General features: G+C 48.5%; 6 protein-coding genes across 6 annotated transcripts; 3 read left to right on the top strand and 3 right to left on the bottom strand.

Moving 5' to 3' along the window:
* The first annotated feature begins 157 nt into the window (after positions 1–157).
* BC939DRAFT_462162 (uncharacterized protein) lies at positions 158–2,302 on the top strand. The gene is made up of 5 exons (XM_051557093.1): positions 158–229; positions 316–403; positions 507–626; positions 726–1,676; positions 1,763–2,302. The coding sequence occupies exons 1-5, from the start codon at positions 181–183 to the stop codon at positions 2,262–2,264; spliced, it is 1,710 nt and encodes a 569-aa protein (XP_051408676.1). The 5' UTR covers positions 158–180; the 3' UTR covers positions 2,265–2,302.
* Positions 2,303–2,546: 244 nt separating this feature from the next.
* Positions 2,547–3,597, bottom strand: BC939DRAFT_286759 (TLC domain-containing protein). The gene is made up of 2 exons (XM_051551253.1): positions 3,148–3,597; positions 2,547–3,049 (listed from the first exon to the last, which is right to left on the bottom strand). Exons 1-2 carry the CDS (start codon positions 3,430–3,432, stop codon positions 2,609–2,611), a joined length of 726 nt encoding a protein of 241 aa, XP_051408675.1. The 5' UTR covers positions 3,433–3,597; the 3' UTR covers positions 2,547–2,608.
* Positions 3,598–5,334: 1,737 nt separating this feature from the next.
* Positions 5,335–6,867, bottom strand: BC939DRAFT_462156 (etoposide-induced protein 2.4-domain-containing protein). Its single transcript, XM_051557092.1, has 5 exons — positions 6,456–6,867; positions 6,222–6,364; positions 5,989–6,122; positions 5,783–5,907; positions 5,335–5,674 (listed from the first exon to the last, which is right to left on the bottom strand). The coding sequence occupies exons 1-5, from the start codon at positions 6,742–6,744 to the stop codon at positions 5,415–5,417; spliced, it is 951 nt and encodes a 316-aa protein (XP_051408674.1). The 5' UTR covers positions 6,745–6,867; the 3' UTR covers positions 5,335–5,414.
* A 424-nt stretch (positions 6,868–7,291) lies between these two features.
* Positions 7,292–10,816, top strand: BC939DRAFT_462153 (uncharacterized protein). The gene is made up of 9 exons (XM_051557091.1): positions 7,292–7,623; positions 7,750–7,880; positions 7,992–8,036; positions 8,460–8,503; positions 8,594–8,826; positions 8,927–9,083; positions 9,179–9,237; positions 9,323–9,430; positions 9,515–10,816. Exons 1-9 carry the CDS (start codon positions 7,588–7,590, stop codon positions 10,787–10,789), a joined length of 2,088 nt encoding a protein of 695 aa, XP_051408673.1. The 5' UTR covers positions 7,292–7,587; the 3' UTR covers positions 10,790–10,816.
* Positions 10,813–12,992, bottom strand: BC939DRAFT_462151 (uncharacterized protein). Its single transcript, XM_051557090.1, has 10 exons — positions 12,687–12,992; positions 12,423–12,589; positions 12,246–12,323; positions 12,102–12,146; positions 11,953–12,016; positions 11,749–11,861; positions 11,518–11,660; positions 11,314–11,408; positions 11,076–11,235; positions 10,813–10,980 (listed from the first exon to the last, which is right to left on the bottom strand). Exons 1-10 carry the CDS (start codon positions 12,907–12,909, stop codon positions 10,902–10,904), a joined length of 1,167 nt encoding a protein of 388 aa, XP_051408672.1. The 5' UTR covers positions 12,910–12,992; the 3' UTR covers positions 10,813–10,901.
* A 140-nt stretch (positions 12,993–13,132) lies between these two features.
* Positions 13,133–18,649, top strand: BC939DRAFT_427480 (uncharacterized protein). Its single transcript, XM_051553187.1, has 11 exons — positions 13,133–13,688; positions 13,792–13,856; positions 13,961–14,232; positions 14,334–15,866; positions 15,960–16,568; positions 16,669–17,064; positions 17,170–17,355; positions 17,438–17,624; positions 17,752–17,851; positions 17,949–18,194; positions 18,317–18,649. The coding sequence occupies exons 1-11, from the start codon at positions 13,192–13,194 to the stop codon at positions 18,537–18,539; spliced, it is 4,314 nt and encodes a 1,437-aa protein (XP_051408671.1). The 5' UTR covers positions 13,133–13,191; the 3' UTR covers positions 18,540–18,649.
* Positions 18,650–20,014: the final 1,365 nt, after the last annotated feature.

Below are 20,014 nucleotides of genomic sequence, written 5' to 3'. Positions count from 1 at the left end.
GGTCAGACGCAAGACGGTGCCCACGGGCTCTCGATTTTGCCACCATCTCTTAGCGCTGCTGCTAGAAAAAAAAATTGGTGGCCAACATCACATGATTCGGCCACCTTGTGGCGGACAAATAAGTGTCTGATCAGTGCTACTCAATCTCAACTCCACATCGCCGAGCATACATCATACACCATGTCGTGCTCAGTAGACGAACCCACCATGACAGTAGCCGAGAAGCGAGGTACCTTTGTCAAAGGAATCTGGAGCATTTTTTTTTTCGACAAGCATTCAGGACTGATTTTAACATTCGACCTTTTTTTTTTACAGCCAAGGCTAGGGCAGTCCACGCTGGCTTCTGCTGCAAGTGCAAGACGGCAAAGTCGACCATCGTCGTTCGATATGCTGAATACTGCGAGTATGTTCTTTGTTGATCCATCGTTGTTCTTTTCAGGTTCCAGTCGATCCTCTCGTATGACCGGACACTAACAAGTGGGGTATTATTCGGTACCTTTTTTTAGCCCCTGCTTCCTGATCGCACTCGACTCCAAGTTCAGGACAGCACTTCGTAATGCCCGTCCTTATAGAGTCATTACACCCGAGAATGTCATGCTCGCTTTTTCAGGAGGATCCTCGTCAAGGTATGTTGGCCATCAAAGGAGTGAATCAATGGAAACTGCGGTTGTCATAGGGCACATCGACTCATACTGCCTCATTTCTTTTCTCTCCTTTTTCTGAAGATCGTTAGTCCATTTCTTTGACGTGTTCCATTCACTTCCTCCGGAGGTCATCTCCAACAAACAGCAGCCAAAGATCTACAACGACATTCATGTCTGTCATATCGACGAATCATCTCTCTTCGAACCAACAACAGGCGAGGATTCCGAGTCGCAGTCAACCATGGAGCAGGCGCAGTCAATCGCAACAAAATATAATTATAAATTCCACGGAGTACGGATCGAGGACATCTACGACCCAGAATGGACAGACTCTCGGTGCTTTGAAGCCGTTGTTGAGATCATGACCTCTAGCTCTAAGGATCAGCTGGCAACTTCTGGTCAGGCACCCGAGTTACTATCACGGATTCTCCCTCTCTCACCGACCATCACATCCAACAGTACCGTTACAGAGGCATCAACTACGACATCCGGTCGGTCGAAATTGTCACGCGCGGAAAAAACTGAAAAGCTGAAGGCTCTGTTGAGTGCCTGCACGACCTTGACAGCCAAGGAGACGATTTTGCAACATTTCCGATCCAGTCTATTGATCCAGCTCGCCAAACGCGCAAAGTGCACGATCCTTGCATTGGGAGATTCAGCAACGAGAGTCGCCATTCAGATCATCGGACTCACTGCCATTGGACGGGGGTATTCGCTACCACACGAGACGTCGTTGGTGTCGAATTGGGTCCAGGGGTGCAAGGTGATCCGGCCATTGAAGGACTGTCTGGTGAACGAGCTGGATACGTTTTGTAGGCTGAACGAGCTTGGGCTGATTGAGAAACACGCAGCAAGTCTCGACTGGACTGTAAAGACAAAGGGCGAGGTGAAGAGTATCAGCCGACTTACGGAGGAGTTCATTACGGGACTGGACAAGGACTTTCCTTCGACCGCGGCGACTGTTTGCAGGACAGCGGCCAAGTTGACTCCGCCGGACGTTACATATGAAAACAAGTGTCCTCTGTGTCTTGGGTAGGTCCTTCATTTTGCTATGGAAAGATGCGACTCTGAATCAGTGCACAGAACCTAATAGCAAATACGACTCCTCTCCCCTATAGCCCCGTTCAGGAAGGTGTTCAGGAGTGGAAAAACCGCATTACAGTAACCACTGCACCCTCCAGTGCCTCTAACAGCGCAGTAGAGACATTAGGAACGAATGATGGATGTTGCTCGTCCAAAGGAACAGAATGCTGTGGAAGTAGCGGTTCGACGTCTTCTTGCATGCCACAATCACAGCAGAGCCATAATGCGAATGCAACGTTGCCGTTCTCAGCTCTGCTCTGCTACGGTTGCTTGACGAACTTGCGCGATCTAAACCTGAAGATGTTGGGTAGCAAGGACGGTCAGGATACATCATCGTTCGACCTACCTCCATACGTGGCGGAAACTATTCTAGATCGCACAGGATATTCATCGCTAGAGGAATATGAGGCGCGGTCGTCATCTCATGGTGCCAAGGCTGCCAATGTGGACCCACGGGAGAGTCTTCGTGAGCAGATCCAAGAGTTTTTGATTGTCTCGGATGATGATGATGACGACGACGAAGAGAAAGACGGATAGTTCTAATAAAGATCTAATCTAATGCGACGACAAAAGCGGTATTTTGTTTGAAGTTTTTATTCTTGGGTACGGAAGACATGGATATGAGCATTAGTGTGAACGGAACGAAGCAAAAAAAAAAAAAAAAACGACGGTAGAAGCGATTGTATGGGTCAGCGAGGAAAAGCACGAAACGACTAAAAACAAGTATAAAAACGATAAAAAGGTACATTGCAAGTAAAAAACAAAAAATAGAAGAATGTTCTCCCTGGTGCTGCAGCTGTGAGCCCTCAAACAATTCACCTTCGCCTTCGCCGGGTTCCTTCACCGCTTTTGGCAAGAACAGCAAAAGAGGGCTGTACTTTTTATGCCCTCTTTCCGTTAACACGCTGCTTCAGGACTGTAGGGTCCTCCTTGCCAGCAGCAACACCCTTACTCTGGATAGCGAGCTTCTGGGCCTCGGTCTTCTCCTCCTCGCCCGAATCTTCATCGTGGCTTCGGTTGTCGTCTGCAGGGGCGCCGTTGAACATCTTATAGATGACCTTAAAGATCATAAGGAACCAGAAGCAGAGGACGGCCTCGAGACCATAGAGCAGGGCCAAGAAATAACGCTGCACAGTCAAGTTCATGAACTTGGACTTTTCTGGATTCCACTCCATGTCCAGGTACTTCTGAGGTCCGTTGTAGAGAGACATGATGATGATGGGGAACAGGTAATGGCGAGTAATGGCCCAGGAGACCACGAAGAGTCCGAAGAGGTAATCGCAGATCGTGGTGTAGCCCTGGTACTTGAGAATCTTGGGGATCTACAAAGGATGTCACATATTCATTGTGTTGATTAGCACTGCCATTTCCACATAAGTAAATATGTAAATATAGAAACCGTAAAAGACTGGGAACTTACAGCAAGAAAGACGTCGGAAACATCCATGACGACCAAAATGGCGTTACCGATGCGAGTTAAGTGGGCGGCATAACTGCATCCGATAAGGGTGCAAGTGATAAAGTGGTGGATCAGCATAGCCCAGTAGTCCTTGCGCCTCATGTCGGTATTGACGACATAGATCTGCTGCAACCAGTACCCAAATTGGATTAGATAGTAAGCCTTGAACTCTCCCGAGAGCTTGTTGTGAGGGTATCCGATCCAGTAGTGGTCAGTGTTCATCCAGTGAGGAGACTTGTACATCATGTACTAGCGACATTGTAAAGAAAGAGATGGGGAGATATCGTTTGGTTAGAAAGTCAGAAATACGTATGGAAGAAAGGGACGAAGAATACCCCTCTATTTTTGTACAGTTACACATCTCCTCTTTACGCCAAAGGATTCGAACGCTGCAGCCCAAGGAAACACAGCCTTACCATGCCGGCGGACCATGAGACGATGTAGTACACGATAATGTACATTTGCTCCTCAAATTGCTCCAGCTTAGCACCTCGGATGCCCAAGCGCTTGCCCAGGGGATTGAAGTACGACTTCATGAACACAGAGCGAATGTATGTGAAGGCGATGATCCAGAATGCGACGAACGCCATATCCTTAGGTCCCTTGTAGTACTGGGCGTCCGTCCAGCGCTGGCCAGGGCTTGTGGGCTCATCTTCGGCAGGGTATGAAAGAGTGGTCATGCTCTTGCACCACGAGAGACCAAAGCCGGAGCCCAAGAGAATGGTTCCCACGATCTTCAAGGCGAGGTCTGTGTGATGAGAGATAGGACAGAAAAAAGGGTCAGTACAAAGCCTAGAACAGGACCGTCATGTTCTAAGAAGAACATATGTCGGAATAATAGCTCCCGCAGGCTGCGGAAAAAAAAGAAAATACACACGCTCAACGGCATGAAAACGATATCTCTGTCTCTTACGCTAGCACAGAGTGACACAAGAATAAACACCAATTGGGCTTTTCCTTGTGTTTGTTGCCTCAAGTTGATAATCTGCCATTTGCGTTTTCAGGGGAGAACCCTTCACTCTCTTTATCACGCATATACAAATGTGATATCCAGCACCTTGACCTGGGTATACCTGCTCAACCAATTGCTGCACTGCCCTATTATACTCCATTGCTTCTCTTTTTTCCACCTATTTTTTTTTTTGTTGCACCGTTGACCCAATCAGACGTGGGATGGGAACTCATTGCTGCCCATCACTTGGAGATGAGAACCCCGGCAGCCATACGGAGGCAGATGAAGTCGAGGGTGTGTTGGCTGCTATTGTTGTCGTTGTCGTTGTAATCGTCTAATACCCTCATATTTTGACGACGGCAGTAGTGGACAGCGTTCCTAAGTAATTGGAACCGGGTAAAGGCACAGAAACGCAGCAGGGACTGTACCTCTGTCATCCTTGAAGATACTCTCGAGATGGAGTGCCTTGACCACGCCCCCGAAGACTGGAGCGGCTGCCACCTTGCGGGGCCTCTTTGTGGATGCAGCCTTAAACCCCTTGCTCGGCTTCTCGGTTGTGTGTGATGGCATTGCGGTTGTTGCTCGAATAGGGCTATTGGGTTGGGTCGAGGGGGATGAAGACAGGGGAAGGAAAAGAAAGAAAAAGAGAAAAGATGATGAGAAAAAGGATGGGGATGAGGAAGATGAGACTGGTCTTCTTCCCTGTCGCGCTAAACTCTCTTCCGGAGGAGACCAATAAAACATTTTTCTCATTTCGCCTTGGTTGGCTATACTTCTATTTGGGATAGAGTTCGAGGCAATCTCGCTACTTTGGGGCATGCAAACAAACCCTTCGTAGTTTAAGGTACACAGACACGGGCGCGGTTGCACATCCCAGGCTATTATTGGGAGCATCCTCCTGCCGTTGAACTTATCCTCTTGGATAATTAGCGTGCCATAATGCAAAATGCAGGGGAGTCCATGGCTGCTAAGGCATAGAAGAGATGCGATAGGTCTATAGGGCAGCAGTATGTACGCTGGGTGCAGGAGTACCTGTGAGGGTATAACCCCAATTGGGTTATCGTTCAAGCTCTACAGTCGACCTCCTCGTATTTGAACCTGAACAAAGGCCATGCACCTTAGTCAGAAGAGAACCTATCCCTCTCATCCCTCTCACCATGGCCATGAAATGCCCTGGAGCGGCAACACAATGTTTAAGCATACGACTGCACTTTATTGTCATTAAATCGCTGTCGATGGTATAGGGAAAGTAAATGCAAATGTGAGGATATCTTGCTTATCGATTAGCAGGAAGCGCCTGGTTTTGTGGTTGAGTGTCATAGGGAGGCGGCAGGTACTGAGGTGCTTGAGAACGAGGTTGACTGTTATAGCTATCATAATGCTGACCTCCAAGCAACGGCTCTGTGGGCAATCCTGGCAGGGCCGAGTCGTATGGGTGGAATGTCACATAGTGCGAACCGCTCTGATCCTGACTGTTTGCGATGCGATCTTGTCTCCTGGCTTCTTCAATCTCATCTGCGACCCACAGTGCTGCACCTGACATGTTAAACAAGAGACAGGACAATATTGGTAGCGATGATATTAAAATACATTTCTACAAAAACTGTCTAGCCACCGCTTTCAATTTGGGATGTATGGACTTACCGACGACATTGGTCCAGAAGAACAAAAGGTTCAGCACGGGTGTCATTTCGAGGAAGACAGCCACCCCGCCAAACTCACAGAATTCGGATCGGCGTTTCCAGGCATACTTCCTGGACTGATTCACACTATACGGCAACAAAAAGTCGAGTGAGCACTGAGTCGTATTATATAAACATCCAGAGCTACGGCAGAGGATAAGGGCTTACCTCATCTTGCACAACTCAACATCATAGTGGATTCGCTTGGAAAAGGCCATGACCCAGCCATTGAGGTAGCAATAGACGATTGTTCCGACAACGGGAACAACATGCAGCGGGAGCAGCACGATCAGTGACACGACCTGTCCACACCCCAGGCAAATAAAGGCGAAAGAAAAATGTGATTAGTATTTTCGCAAAGGAGCACCGCCAAGAGCGTAAAAGGGAAAATTTGCCTGTACCTGGAAGAAAAGCAGCACGATGGACTGGAAAAGAATGATATAGAGGCTAGCGAGGACACCGTTCATGCAAGTTCGGTAGTCTCCGTGTGCGGCATCAATGATGTAACCCAGCCTGCGGCTCCTCAACACGGCATCGAAGAGGGCTATGAGTATAGAGTATTAATTGAGCGAGGCCGATGGTCAGTTTGTAAGCTCATAGGTTGACTGTTTTGGTTCACTGCTTCACAGTCGTACCATCTTCCCAAAAAGGCATCAGTGCCAAGTAGGCGATCAATGAGCCGAGGGCAGCTTCGAGCAAAGTGAAGAATGCTGCGGCAATGCTTGCGATCCAGCCTGGCCAAGAGTGTCGGATCAAAAAGTCGACCTGGAGCGGCATGAGGTACATGAATGCCAGCACGAGGAGTGCGACTGTGATCACGAGGAGGACGAGGAAGGGCAAGATCACACGAGGCCAGAGGCCCGGATTGGAGAGAAAGTAGGTGATTCCCTGGAAGGGGTAGAGCCAGCGGGGCCTCGGTGCCATTGATGATGGTGGTGTGCTGGGTACGGGAGGAATAAAGGAGTAGAGGTATGGAAAGGGAGAGGGGAAAGAGGAAGAGTACGTGCTCGAAAAGTATTGTGCAAAGAGACCGACGGACAAGAGCCAATTGAGCAATTGGCCAATAGGCAGCGATGGTTATGTAAGGTGCCATGCCCTACTGAACTTCCTCGATGCTGGGCAAAAACAAAGCAACAATACTCCTTGGGAGAGTCGAGCCATTCCAACTACAACATTGGCGACAGCTCCCTCTCGTTCCTTCTTCCTCCATACAAAGCCAAAAAAAATAATAAAAAAATAAAAAATAAAGGACCACGACCGACCGACCGACAGGCTGGTTTGCTGACTGAGTGCGCGTGTGAAGAGTTCCAGGAACAGCGCTGTCATCGATGACCCTTTCAACTGAAGGGGTTGGCGACCTACTTTTGCAGCGCTGTCGTCCGTCCGCGGGCTAATTTGCTTGTAGTCGGACGAGACCTGATCGACCGACTGACCACCCCTTTTCAAACAGCTCGTCCTTCGCCGCTGTAGGGCCTTATCCAGTCTTCCCTTCGCTTTCTTTACCTCTTTACCTCTTCTCTCTCCTCCACCCTCGTTTTCTCTCTCTTTCTCTCTCTCTCTCATCTGTTTGCATAGTCCCTCTTGGACCAAACTCCAGCACAACTGCGCCCTATTAACGCAACACGCCCGAAGAATCACAATAATCACACCTATGCCCGTTTCCCCACACCTCAGTTCCCTTTAACATCCACCTGGCATTCTTCGTACTCCTCATCCGGTATCCGTACCTGTATCGACCTCCTCGTCCCCCATACAATCTAGCACTGAATGAATCTACTTCGCCATGCTGTCTCTAAACAGAAGGTATTATCCTTCGCTTGATTTTTATCTCACAAAGAAAATCAGTGTGCGGCTCTACATGTTTTGTTCCTTCGCACTGACTAGCTCATCTTCATTTTCTGCACACTTTGCAAACGGCTTAATCGACAGCGCCGTTTTATCGATAAGGACGCTGGGCTAGATTTAGACCTCGCCTACATCACCCCGGCATTGATCGCAATGGGATACCCGTCAAAGTCCTTGGAGGCATTCTATCGCAATCCAATGAGCGAAGTTGAAAAGTAAAGGAAAAAATTTGCCTGCTCCACAACGATGTTTGTGTTGACTCAAAAAGGCTGCTAATGACGATGAGTTTTTGTTATCTGTTGTTTGATCTGCGCATTCTCTTCCAGGTTCCTTGACTCCCGTCACGAGGGCGCATACAAAGTCTACAACCTGTACGTCAAAGGGCGATAGAGAGAGGAGAGGGTCAGAAGAAGGGGGGGAGAGGAGGTGCATGTGGCATATAATTCATCGGCTTAAAAACCCCTACTTCATGCCGACAACGAACACGAGGAGGAGAAAAAGGGGTGTTGATTTTTGTCGGTATTATTATAGGCTGTCTTGCATGTTACGCTCGTGCTTGGTTGCTGAAGGCGTGGGGAGGGGGGGGGGGGGAGTCACTCGTTGGACGTGCTGGCTGGCATTCATTTCCCAAGCACACGTCCATGACGTGATCCTTCCCCTGAGATATTCCTTCCCCTGGCGTTAGCGCTGGGCTCATTCACGCATAGTGCGCTCAGGGCAACTGCAGTCGCAGGGAGAGACACATTCAACTAACACCATTAATGACTTGCATCCATCCAATATCAACGCGACAGCTGCTCGGAGCGATCCTACTCTGACCAACGATTTCACGGACGAGGTACAGAATAGCGCAAGCAATATTTCCATTATTTAAGTAACTGCCACACATATACACATACTGACTATTGAACTGCATCCGTACTTATAGTCACCCAATTTCCCTTCCATGACCACTCGCCGCCTCCCTTCCAGCTTATCCACCCATTCTGTGAAGACGTGTCAGATTGGCTGCATACCACCCCAGGAAACGTCGTTGCAGTCCACTGCAAGGCTGGCAAAGGGAGGACGGGCGTCATGCTCTGTGCCTTTCTCGTCCACTGTGGAGCCACAGCTGAGGAAGCCATCAAGCTATACGGCGAGAAGAGAACTCTGGATGGATGCGTAAGTCCAACAGCGGTATTCTTCTTTATATTCCTTGACCCGGTAAATGGGAATTACTTCTCGTTGACTAATAATCTCGTGTGCTATTCCTTTGATATAGGGCGTCACCATCCCAAGCCAGATCCGATACATACACTACTACGAACAGTTTATGGAATCCAGGACGCTCAACTACGACCCACGCCTGCTGTCACTCCATGAGATCGTCATCGACACTATACCCAAACCGCTGTTGAGTCTTGAGTCAGGATCAAACTGTAATGAAAGGACGCCATGAACGGCACCGGCAGATATTCTGATGGATATCTAGTGAGTGCTGACTTTGTCCGCTTGTTCCTTCTGTCTACTCTAGACCTAATTTTGACCATTATGTCGGGCGATGTCAAGATATATGAGTCGCTTCCTCAACATGTAAGGATCCATGTAATGCTTCAAAGTGTTTGTTGCCGAATGTCTTTTTGTAACACAAACTCTTTTCTTTATGTCTTGATGATAGTGTGTTGTAGACCACAAGCTGCAGCAGATTCGTCTAAGTATCACCGATAAAATCGTACTCGCTGGCGACGTGAAAATGATGCTCTGGTATGATAGTCTCTACAAAAGAGTAAGTGTCTATTCCGTGGATCGCTGCTGACGAGGCTGGCACTCGATCAAGGACTCTTCATTAACTCGATGATATTCAATATAGTGCCATCTCTGCCATTTCCACTTCAATACTACGTTTATCGGCAGCGACTGCAACAGACTACACCTCCAAAAGTCCGAGGTCGACAAGGCCTGCAAAGATAAACTGCACTCGATTTTCGACAGGGAGTTCAGCATCCTCGTCAACTTTTCACCTGCCCTGGTGCAACAATCGCCGCTTCCGACATTGGATGGCCTACCCAATAGAGCGATTCTTCTCAAGTACAGCAACCACAATGGACCAAACAATGTTCAAATATCGCCACCATACTTTTCGTCATTGAGACTATCGGCTGCAAGAAACAAATCGGTTCTGTCGATCCTAGGGATGGGATCAAAGGATGGAAGGGAGAGCGAGGAATCCTCAACCTCAACTTCATCATCATCATCATCATCATCGCCGCCTCGCATATCTCGTGAAGAAAACCGAGAGCAAATATCTTCACCACCTAATTCAGCAGGATCGACATCCTCGTTCAGCCAGGTAACTGGCGGTAAAGCGTCGAGAGGGCCCGTTTTGGTGCACAGCAACAAACTCCCATTCAAGCCCGCATGGAGCGACAAGAACCGGGACCGGGACGACAACTGGGACGCCTCCTCCATTAGCAGTGATTGTTCAGAGTCGGATTCGCTGCTCGAGTGGTGGTACACGAAACCACCCCGCCCGACCATTCACACGAGCACCGGCACAGCTGCAGGCATGGCGTCTACAAGTACTATTCAGCCTGAGACAACCGTCCGTACAGATCTGGAGACGCGAGCGTTGATCTTATCGGCAGAGCTCCAGGATAATGGGTCGAGCGAATCACCACCACTATCGTCGCCATTGTCGTCTCATCATCACCATAGTGGTCGTGCGGGTATCCCGATATTGAATGGCCGTAATATGGCGACGACTTCGCCCTCGAGTGCGTATAGGAGCCCACCGCACTTGGCTTCATCACCCTTGGCGCGTGAGGTTAAGTTTGGGTTTGAGTCTGAGTCTGGATCGATGCCGGCGATTGGATCGATGTTGTTTGGTTCTTCGGATGAGGACGTGTCCTCAATAGGTAGATATAAAGAAGGGTTAATGCGGCAAGGAAGCACCAAGTGGGAGATGGATGGTTCGCGACTAGATACAGAGGGGAACGACGACAGCAGAGGTCCAGAAAGGGAAAGTCTCGAGCTGCGGGAACGGGAACGGGAGCGAGAGCGCGGCTGGGTCGACTCAGTATCGCGGTGGTTTTGGTCAGCCGAGAACCAGAAAGAACAGGAGCCCAACGGGACAGAAAGGCAATAGTTCGTAATGTAATTGAATATAGACAGGGTTTTCCACATCATTGATTTTATTTGAAGAGAGGGTCGTATTACTGCAATGATGTGCAAAGGATGACGACGATATTCTTCTACACCTAGACGAGAGTCGTTTGGCTTGATGCCATATGCAACAACTTGGTGTGGAAGCGAGGGATGTCGTCCCACAATTGCTCCCTATGGCGGTACAGTAATCAAAATAGGCATGTTAGGCATATGTAGGATTTGATCCGCCGTCTCGAAAAAAGCACAAAGTGACTCTGACAACCTACCAAATTTCTGTGACAATCCTGTCGGCGCCCCACCGAGGACTGTACCGTTTGATGGGTATCGCCTCTGGAGGTGGTGTTGCCGTGTAAGAGTCGCCTGGCATAACCGGTGCCGTCATCGTCATCTTTGGATACTCATCAGGAAAGCTATCAGAAACAAAAACTAAGTGCAGCAGGATGTTAACTAATGCTCTAAAAAAAATGGCACTCCCTTCCAGTGAACGATTAGTGGATAGCTCACATGTCACGACCGCCGATGCTTGCATTTTCTCTTTTGGCACCGTAAACAAGAACGCAGCGTAACTGTAGTTCGTAAGGTCGCACTCTAAGAGTTGCCTATAGAAAAGATAGGTAGCAGGCGGCACAAAGTCGAATCATATGTGAGCGGCAAGAGGAAGCATTTTCGTGCAAAAAAAATCAAAGCTAATCCATGCATGCAACATACGGTTTAAAAGTAGTCGTGATGGTCTCGATAAACTCTTTCTTCAGCTGTCTGCTTCGTCCTTGCCTTTCGAAATGGTCCGTTACTCTCTTTGTAACTCTTTCAATATAAGCCGTAATCGGCTCCTCTTTGCTAATTTCCGATACCTAATTGTAAGCATTAACTAGTGGATGTCAGAGTGGCCGATCCTTGAATACTGACGTTTACTCTCCAGGGTTGTTATTAGGCACTTACTGATTGGATGAGCTCTGGGTACTCGAATGATGACAGTACTTCGAGTTTACTCTGAGCAGCCGTGATATCGTTCGGGACCAAGGAGCTGATCAGGAACTGGATTTTGGCGACAACTAGAGTTATACGGAGTAAAATATAAGCCTCAGTCACCCAGTGTTACTGTCGCATGCTAAGCGAGTATCCCTCGTGGTACTAGTCATATACCTTTGGTCCTGCGTTTCTTTCCATTGCTATGATATGCAATATGGAAAGGCACTGCAAACAAAACCTGAACGGGTAGGCAAGCTAGCGTTAATGAACATGAATCAAATAAGCAGAATCTCCATAGAGATAACAAGGGTTCAGAAGCATACCTTTGTTGGTCCATCCATTCCAGGTATCAAGCAGCAGTCCATTTCCTGTTCAAGTCAGGTACAAAATCAGTACAATATCTTTTATGCCAGCCATCGTGATCGCGTACTTCCTAATTGGAAATGAGGAGTAGACTGTAGAATTACCTCCATGTCATGCAGGCAGCTGTATTCGACTTGTATCCGTTCATTGTCGCACAGTGCTACTCTCTGTCGTTCGCCGTGCTATAGAGGCGTGCGATCATGAACGTTCAATATCGCGTCCCTGTACTCATCCCACATTACTTTTGAAGTAAAGACCTGTTGTCTTTGCAGCAAGTGTACCTGCATCATCCGTGATAGTTTGCCCAGCACTCTGCTCAGGTTTGCAGGGTCCTCATGGTCCCACGAGTCGTCCAAGCCAAGGTCACTTAAGGAGGGATTGGTGGATAGCCCATGGATAATCAAGTCGGGTGGGAAGGACCAATCGTATGGATCATAGAAGAATTGTACTGATGCGAGAAGAGAACGCCAGGGTATTGGTGGTTCTTAGTCCAAATGCTTGGCATATGGTACACGCGGTCGAAAGCGGAGGTATTCATGACTTACAGTCAACAGTTTTGCTCCCAATGGTACTCGCGCGCATTGTGATCTCAAGGATGTCTGCGATAGGGTTTCCGTCTGGGTTGAAGACTGTCTGCGAGCAGCTCAGGTTGACGTCCTTGACTGAGAATAGAGTCATACCATACTGTTCGGCGAGGTGGTGCAAGGATTGGTTCAGATAGTGGCTCCTGTTGTAAGGCGAGCCCTTGGCGGTTATATAGAGCGACATGATATGGTTCCAGTCCCTGGTTCTACAAGGATTCTAAGCGGCAGACCGAACAAAATGAATGAAAGCGTGTGGCTGCTTGAATGAGGAACAGGAATGCTCGAAGACCGCGCGACAGCTTTGACTCTGAGAATGCTTAAAGTATACCCTTAATCAGCTCATGCTTGGCCCAATTGCTCTTCTATGACAGCTCCTGAGGTCACACACATATTTCTTCATACTTCCTGACACTTTTATACCACACATTCGCATCCTTCCAACACCCAATGGAAACAAGAGGCTGACATGGACCCCAAACTCTCTCTGTCGGAGCACCTACAGGGGCGACCGCAGGAACCTCAGCAAGAACAGGAACATACCCTACACGACAACTCCTCGCCCCCTCATCGGATTCAGATGGAATCATTCAGTCATCTGTCCCAGAACACCTCCCACGAGCACACGCCTGAAGCCGTACAACACAGAGATCCCATTCCACTTTCAAGACTCGATTCTCCGGGGCATACAAAATCCTCATCCTCCAAGGACCTCTGTAGCCTGGCCTCAGAACTGGCAAACTCAGAGACTGTAGGAAGCCTCGTCCGAAATCAAGGCTCCAGAAGAAGGATCATCAACCAGGACTCTAACGAACCAATTCTCTTTGACGAACTACCCAGTCGCTCCTCTACGCAAGTACATCGACAATCGGAGGACGATGATCTGGAGAGGGGGGTTCGAGAAATCACCGTGGCCATGGAGCCAGAAGGATCTTTTTCCGGGCTGACGACGGATGAGGCAATCACGTATGTTTCTATACTCTGGATTCAACACTGTTCTGAGCAATTGAACTCTCGTCATTTAACGTAATATTTCTGTACTCTGCGGCTCTATTCTGTTATTCTACAGCAAACTCGTTGATGTTGCCACGGAGGTGCTGAGCCAGTACAGCACCCGGACGACCAGCATGCAGCGTAAGACAATTAAGCAATTGGATGGTCTGTGCGAGCCTACGCCGAATATTTTGACACTGACCGCCCCTTTGTGTTCTCTACTGGCTATTCATCCCACCCTGTAGACTTCATCAAGTATATCACTTCATTCCCTCCGATTGCGACAGTCGTGGCCATGCTTTGCCTGCTAGCCTTTTACATCTACGGCATACTCAACTCTTCACCACGCCAATCACGGCTGATCGGAACCATTGTCGAAGTGGCGATCTTGGCGGCGATCTTTGTCTGGAACGCATACATCAACCAACGTGATCTTCAATTGCGAGGTAGAGAAGTCAAGGACCGTGTGAAGGGCGTAATCTTGGAACTAGAGACTATCCGACTGCAGGCGGGTCAGGTAATAGCCACGACCAACGTGGTCGCTTCGTGAAAGTGTTACAGACATTTTGTTCCCTTACTGATCTATGTTTCAACATTGTGTCCAATCCTCCTCACCAGGAACTCAAAATCCCATCAATCCCATCGGTGAGCACAGTGCGTGTGATCCGTTCAGGCATCGTCAGGACAATACCGAGCAACCTGATCGTCAAAGGCGACTTGATCGAGATGGTATATGGCGATAAAGCTCCCTGCAGAGTACTTTGTATGCTCTCACGGCACAGGATCGAACACCCCAACTCGCCACTCAATTCACGGAGCTCTCACCTCAATATCCACCATTATAATCATCACTCGCATTCACCTCACCAGGATCAGGATCATGGACGGCATGGAACATCTCCTCACGTCAGAGAGTTTTTTCTTAGACGGAAGGAGATTTTTCAACCATCGTTGTTCGGACCATCGCCTTCAGAAGCACTGCAGAGGATTCACAATGAACTCCAGGGACGCTATACGTTTGAGGTTCTGGAGACACCGCTGGAACGTATTTTGCACACGGCCCTCGACCCAACGCCCCGACCAAAGAGTTTGATCCTGAAGCAGCTCCTCGTCGTCAATCAAATCATCTTTTGTAAAGTCCTGTTGGGTATTGCGCTCCTGGCCTTTGCAATCAACCTCCTGCGATTCATACTAAAAGAAGTTCTGCAGCTGGAGCATGCCTCCAATGGATTCGAGCAGCTCCTGGCCCTCCCAGTATATGCTGCGTTGCCGTTGCTTCCTCTCTCACTACCGACATTACTTCAGATCTCTAAGGCATACACGAACGCGGCCATCCTGGTCCTATTCAATACTCTTCAGATCTCAAAGACAGAGTACGAGGACGAAAAGGACGTGGATGAGTTCGACGTCGAAGCGCCCCCACCAACCAAGAATGTCAACATCGAATTTAATGAGGTCTGGAAGCGGTTCTGGCGCTTGTTAACGCGGTGGGACCACAGTGGTTCAGACTTCGATGATGGTCTGACTCGGAGCACCAATCTCGTGGAGAGTCTTGGCGGAATCACTGTCATCTGTAGCATCGATAAGGAAGGAACGATCGCTACAGCCTTTCCTGCAATGGAGCAGCTTTTTGTGGCGACAGAGGATGAGGATACGGCTGTTCTGGATGTGTTGGAGGACAACTTCTCGCCCAATGGATTACGTTTTGAGGACAAGGATTGGGAAACCTACATTCAGTCGCTCAAGCCCATCGGACTCAACCAGCTCTTAAACACGAACTGCGGAACGCTCTCGGCCCCCCGGAGGAGGGAACCGCATCGAAAATGCAATACGCTGCACTACCACTGTCGCACGAGAGCAGCTCAGCAGACATGTCTGTGTCGACTAGGCAAGGAGATTGGGTTTACGAAGGAGGCCCTTTACCCGTTCACGCTTCAAAAGGAGATCATGTGCTTCCATCCGTATTTGCCGATGCCACCGATGACCTTTGGCAAGCTGTCGACGTACGAGATACCGACGATGCTTAGCACCATATACCATGAAGAGACCAGCGACAGCTATATGGTTCAGACAGATGGACATGTCGAGTGCGTGGTCGAGTGCTGCACTGAGTACTGGAACGGAGCCGATCTTCAGGAGCTCAACGAGACAGTAGGGCTCCGCTTGACGTACCCTTCGCATTTAGCATTTGGTATTCTATGGTATAACCGATTAACTTATGCTTATGTGCCTGTATAATACTAGATGCTCAAGAAAATCTCGGACTTTTACCAGACGGCTGTAGTGAATGATCTGCAATGCGTGGCATATGCTTACCGACCCATTGCGATCGATCAGAGACGTAAAGCGGCAGAATTTGATCCCTCGACCTCTGAATTCATCACCTTACCTGTGCGAGAGCTGCCTGAGGCCGAGGAGAAGCAGGACGAGAAACAATCTTCCAACAACGAATACTCGCCAAACCAAGCTCGGGATGAGAAAGAGGAGGTGGTGGAGGCGACTAAAACAACTAGCACGGATCCTGAACCCCTAGCTGAGAGTCCAAGGATTGACATCAGCAGCTTACCAGATCCCGTCAACATCGTAATTGAAGTTGGTGGTGTCAGCGATACGGGAGATGATGGTGCGTATCACTACGGATCTTCTATTGATGACTCTGGTGTATCTGGAACGAAGACAGAAACCGGCCCACTGCAGAGATGGCGAAAACTGCGCGAGATGGAACTGTCGGGAGAGGAAAATATGGATGACCTGGTTCCTGTGGCGCCTGTTAACACGCAGGGGTTTTACGAGGAAGCTGTGCAGGGTCAGATCTTTCTTGGAATGGCGACTCTTGCACACCAGCCCAAAACAGTATGTTCTCTGAGCACATTTTTTTAAGCCGCGAGGCGAACTTGACTCCCTTTGTTTCGAGCGAGAAAATACTGACGTTTTTTGCTGCTAATCTTGTTAGAATGTGTGCGACTTTATCGAGGATCTGGGATTGGCAGGAATCCGCTTTGTGTACTTTTCACCGGCGAGCGAACGCGAGAGCAAGGCCTTTGCAGACCGTCTTGGGCTAGAGACAGACTGGAACAGCTGTATCTTGCTGTCCTCTGCATCTGACCCCTTTGGAGCGAGCACAGGGTACTTGGAATCGTATGATATCAAGGCGCAGCTGCCACGAGGGATTGAGAATATCCGACCTCACCTCGAGAGTGTGGATGACATTCCACTCCATGTGTCACTGTTCGCTGAATGTGGGGCCGAGGCAGCTACAGAGATGATCAAGATCTTTCAGGATTATGGCGAGGTCGTCTGTTGTATTGGCAGTTCGCTCAACATTGATAATATCGCGGCGTTTGCCAAGGTAAGATGAAGAAACCGAGTCTTTCGGCTTTAAACGCTTCTTTTAAGGGATGTAACTTTAACAACCTATTCCTATTCCTATTTAATCATTTTAATATTATCGCAGGCGGATATCAGCGTCGGAATGGAGCCTATAAGGATGGGATCGAGTCCAGAATCACGATCTGCGTTCTCACTTGGGGCCAAGATCAACAGCCTGCCCTGCGGTTTGACGATGCATAGCGAAACCAGCTTATATGCCCTGACACAGGTTGTCAGGGAGGCGCGTCGTCTACTGAACTCACAGCGCCAGGTATGCGTTTGCTGTGGAGTTACCTACAATGAGTCGTGGCCTATTGAAAGCTGACTCCGTTCTTAATCTTTTCATCGCGTAGGGTGTTATCTTTATGATCGCGTCCTTCATGTCGATCTCGTTGCTTCTCCTTGTCTCGTACTGCTTCCTGTTGCCGCCTGCGATGACTGGCTATCAAATCCTGTGGTTGATGTGGATTATCGTGCCACTTTTGATCCTTTCGTTCTTTTTTTCGCCGCACGAACCGGACACCATGACCATGATGCCGAGTAAGTGCTGTACCTTGTTCCATAGTCATCGTAGACCATTGCGTGCCTCTTCGTTATTATCAGACCATGTTTCTTACGCTCAGCTTCTTCTTCTTCTCTCTCTCTCTCTCTCTCTCGCGATTTTTAGGCAAGAATACATCTCCTCTCAGAGATCTTCCGCGGTTCATCTTTTACTTTCTGGCGCGATTTATCCTCCCCATCGGGATGTGTGTGTTCGTCTTTCTCTTGTATGTGACATGTCTCGCTATCTACGTCAACTATGATGTCTTATGCGTATTCGTTTTCAAGCAAACTAATGTCTCTGATTGTCTTCTTTCATGATAGCACGCTACAAGTGTATGATGGGCGGGAGGGGTACCATTTCCTGTTCAACAGCTTCGGAATTGACACGCCTTGGTTGGAATGGTCCGATAGCGAACAATGGGCACTGTTGTATGCACAGAATTTTACGATGGTAATATGGGTGTGGTACATGATCTGGATGTCGAGTACGTTTATCAGCCGGACACTGTCGATGCGGTCATTCATGCCATGGAAGAACAAGGTCTGGATCGGCGCCTGTGTTAGTAGGTAAGTTCTGAGGAAGTATGACCAGAAGAAATCCCCCCTCCCCTCCCCCCTCGATGGTTTATCGAAATGTACGTCAAGTTCGTGATTTATACTAACGCGTGTTTTCTTCTTTATCGAATTAGCTTGACACTGCAGTTTGTGTTTTGTATCATTTCACTGTTCCACGGCCCGTTTTCAGTACGGAGTGTGTCGTGGTGGGTCTTTGTGTTGGCGTTCCTGTGGCCATTGGTGTTTTTGCCAGTGCAGGAAGTGGTCAAGGCCAGGGATATGAAGGAATGTGTTCGGGCACAGAAGCTGGCAAAACTCGAGTTCAACACCAAGCTGGGGATGCACTCTCCGCTCTGAATATTTTACTTTCTATGCATCATTTACTTTTCATTTTATTTTATCTACTCGTTACTCTCTCCACTCTCTCCACTCTCTCCATTGCTTCTATCGACTCTTTACCTCAACGTAAAAACTAGTTGCTTTAATTCATAATAACGTTAATCATAATAAAGGCCCGGATCGTCTTGGTTGCCTGCAGTTAAACTTGTTTCTGTACACGCGCATATATTCGATAGATATGGGGTCACGGCGTCCACGGGACATGGACGTTGCTTCATCGATGGTCCGCCAGATAGCCTACATGTCAGACGGCCTCTTTTTCTGTGGGCTTGCATCAGACGATGAGTATTCTTCAACCCTTGTAACGTCGCGAGAACGGTGAGTAAAAAAGACTCTGCTCACCTTCCGCTTCGGCGGAACCACCTATTCATCCCCTAAATCATCATCATCATCATCGATTTTATCCTTCTCAATAAAGCCGCTCTCCTGGTAATGGTTGAAAAGGTGCTTGAATGTTTCGCTGTTTATGACACTCATCGCAGCTCCTTGAACCGACTCTGAAGGTCCATCACCGTCGCACATAATGAGGTAATGGAGGACAGAAAAGTCCTTTTGCTTGGAGACGGTGTCCTTGTTGTCCGCGTATTTTCGTTTGAGCTCCTGTTGAAGGCGTGTTACTTCATCCTTAAGTGTTACGACACCAAGCTTACGTAGGCGGTTCTTGTGTTCTGGAGGCATAGTTGGGACACGGGCGAAGCAGTTACGGATAAAGCCAGAATTGACCTCCTTCCATGCCTTGACTAGACAGGCCCAGAGTACTCCATTGGCAACTGTTGCATCTGGATTATTCGCTTCCTTGCGAGCACGAGTTATAACCTTCAGCATCTCCTGACCGTATTTAACCTTGAAAGATCGAATAATGCCGGCGTCCAAAGGCTGAGTAACGGATGTTGTCTTTGCTGATAAATGTACGATGGTGATATTGGTGAGACCGTGGCCCTCGCCTCCACCACGTCCTGGTATGCCGTCGATAAGCAGAGCTATCTTGCGACCTTGCTGTCGAATATCCTTATCGAGATCCCTAAGCCATTTGTCGAATTGCACTTTTGTCATATATCCAGAGTATTTCATATCGGCATCAATCTCTTTCAGCGTCTCCTCCTTCAATCCCTTGGGTTTGTTCTTCGCTATAAAATAGCAAAATGCAATGGGATAAATCCTTGCGATAACATTGCTCAGAATGTGCAAAATATGCAGCTACACCCGACTTACACAGCACAGATAGCTTGCGTTTGTCAGAGCCGGTGGAATTGCAGCAAAGCAAGACCGACACTTGAGGTGTCCGAATGATTTTTTTGCCACGAATTGGACCAGTGTCAAGTGGTTTGTTTGAGGGCATCTTGAGATAGAGGCTAGTTTCGTGGCATGTGTAAATGTCGTTGGGGTCAAACCCTGCAAGTGTCCTGTGAATGTCGTCCATTTGGCGCTGAACT

This window comes from Gamsiella multidivaricata (assembly GCF_025024155.1).
Source record: "Gamsiella multidivaricata strain RSA 2152 chromosome Unknown BC939scaffold_70, whole genome shotgun sequence".
In the NCBI taxonomy this organism is placed as follows: domain Eukaryota; kingdom Fungi; phylum Mortierellomycota; class Mortierellomycetes; order Mortierellales; family Mortierellaceae; genus Gamsiella; species Gamsiella multidivaricata.
This window is presented reverse-complemented; position numbering and strand designations above follow the sequence as displayed.

Excerpts from the sequence above, each read along its gene's own strand:
- BC939DRAFT_427480 (XM_051553187.1), top strand. The coding sequence starts at position 13,192 with ATGGACCCCAAACTCTCTCTGTCGGAGCACCTACAGGGGCGACCGCAG. Across the intron at positions 13,857-13,960 it reads CCGGACGACCAGCATGCAGC|ACTTCATCAAGTATATCACT; the intron begins GTAAGACAATTA and ends CCCACCCTGTAG. Across the intron at positions 17,625-17,751 it reads CACCATGACCATGATGCCGA|GCAAGAATACATCTCCTCTC; the intron begins GTAAGTGCTGTA and ends CGCGATTTTTAG.
- BC939DRAFT_462156 (XM_051557092.1), bottom strand. The coding sequence starts at position 6,744 with ATGGCACCGAGGCCCCGCTGGCTCTACCCCTTCCAGGGAATCACCTAC. Across the intron at positions 5,908-5,988 it reads GTTGAGTTGTGCAAGATGAG|TGTGAATCAGTCCAGGAAGT; the intron begins GTAAGCCCTTAT and ends GTTGCCGTATAG. Across the intron at positions 5,675-5,782 it reads CTTCTGGACCAATGTCGTCG|GTGCAGCACTGTGGGTCGCA; the intron begins GTAAGTCCATAC and ends TTAACATGTCAG.
- BC939DRAFT_462153 (XM_051557091.1), top strand. The coding sequence starts at position 7,588 with ATGAATCTACTTCGCCATGCTGTCTCTAAACAGAAG. Across the intron at positions 7,881-7,991 it reads CCAATGAGCGAAGTTGAAAA|GTTCCTTGACTCCCGTCACG; the intron begins GTAAAGGAAAAA and ends ATTCTCTTCCAG. Across the intron at positions 8,504-8,593 it reads CCAACGATTTCACGGACGAG|TCACCCAATTTCCCTTCCAT; the intron begins GTACAGAATAGC and ends CCGTACTTATAG.
- BC939DRAFT_286759 (XM_051551253.1), bottom strand. The coding sequence starts at position 3,432 with ATGATGTACAAGTCTCCTCACTGGATGAACACTGACCACTACTGGATC. Across the intron at positions 3,050-3,147 it reads TTTCCGACGTCTTTCTTGCT|ATCCCCAAGATTCTCAAGTA; the intron begins GTAAGTTCCCAG and ends CATCCTTTGTAG.
- BC939DRAFT_462151 (XM_051557090.1), bottom strand. The coding sequence starts at position 12,909 with ATGTCGCTCTATATAACCGCCAAGGGCTCGCCTTACAACAGGAGCCAC. Across the intron at positions 11,862-11,952 it reads AAAGAAACGCAGGACCAAAG|TTGTCGCCAAAATCCAGTTC; the intron begins GTATATGACTAG and ends GTATAACTCTAG. Across the intron at positions 10,981-11,075 it reads AGGATTGTCACAGAAATTTG|GGAGCAATTGTGGGACGACA; the intron begins GTAGGTTGTCAG and ends GTACCGCCATAG.
- BC939DRAFT_462162 (XM_051557093.1), top strand. The coding sequence starts at position 181 with ATGTCGTGCTCAGTAGACGAACCCACCATGACAGTAGCCGAGAAGCGA. Across the intron at positions 627-725 it reads TCAGGAGGATCCTCGTCAAG|ATCGTTAGTCCATTTCTTTG; the intron begins GTATGTTGGCCA and ends CTTTTTCTGAAG. Across the intron at positions 1,677-1,762 it reads AAGTGTCCTCTGTGTCTTGG|CCCCGTTCAGGAAGGTGTTC; the intron begins GTAGGTCCTTCA and ends TCTCCCCTATAG.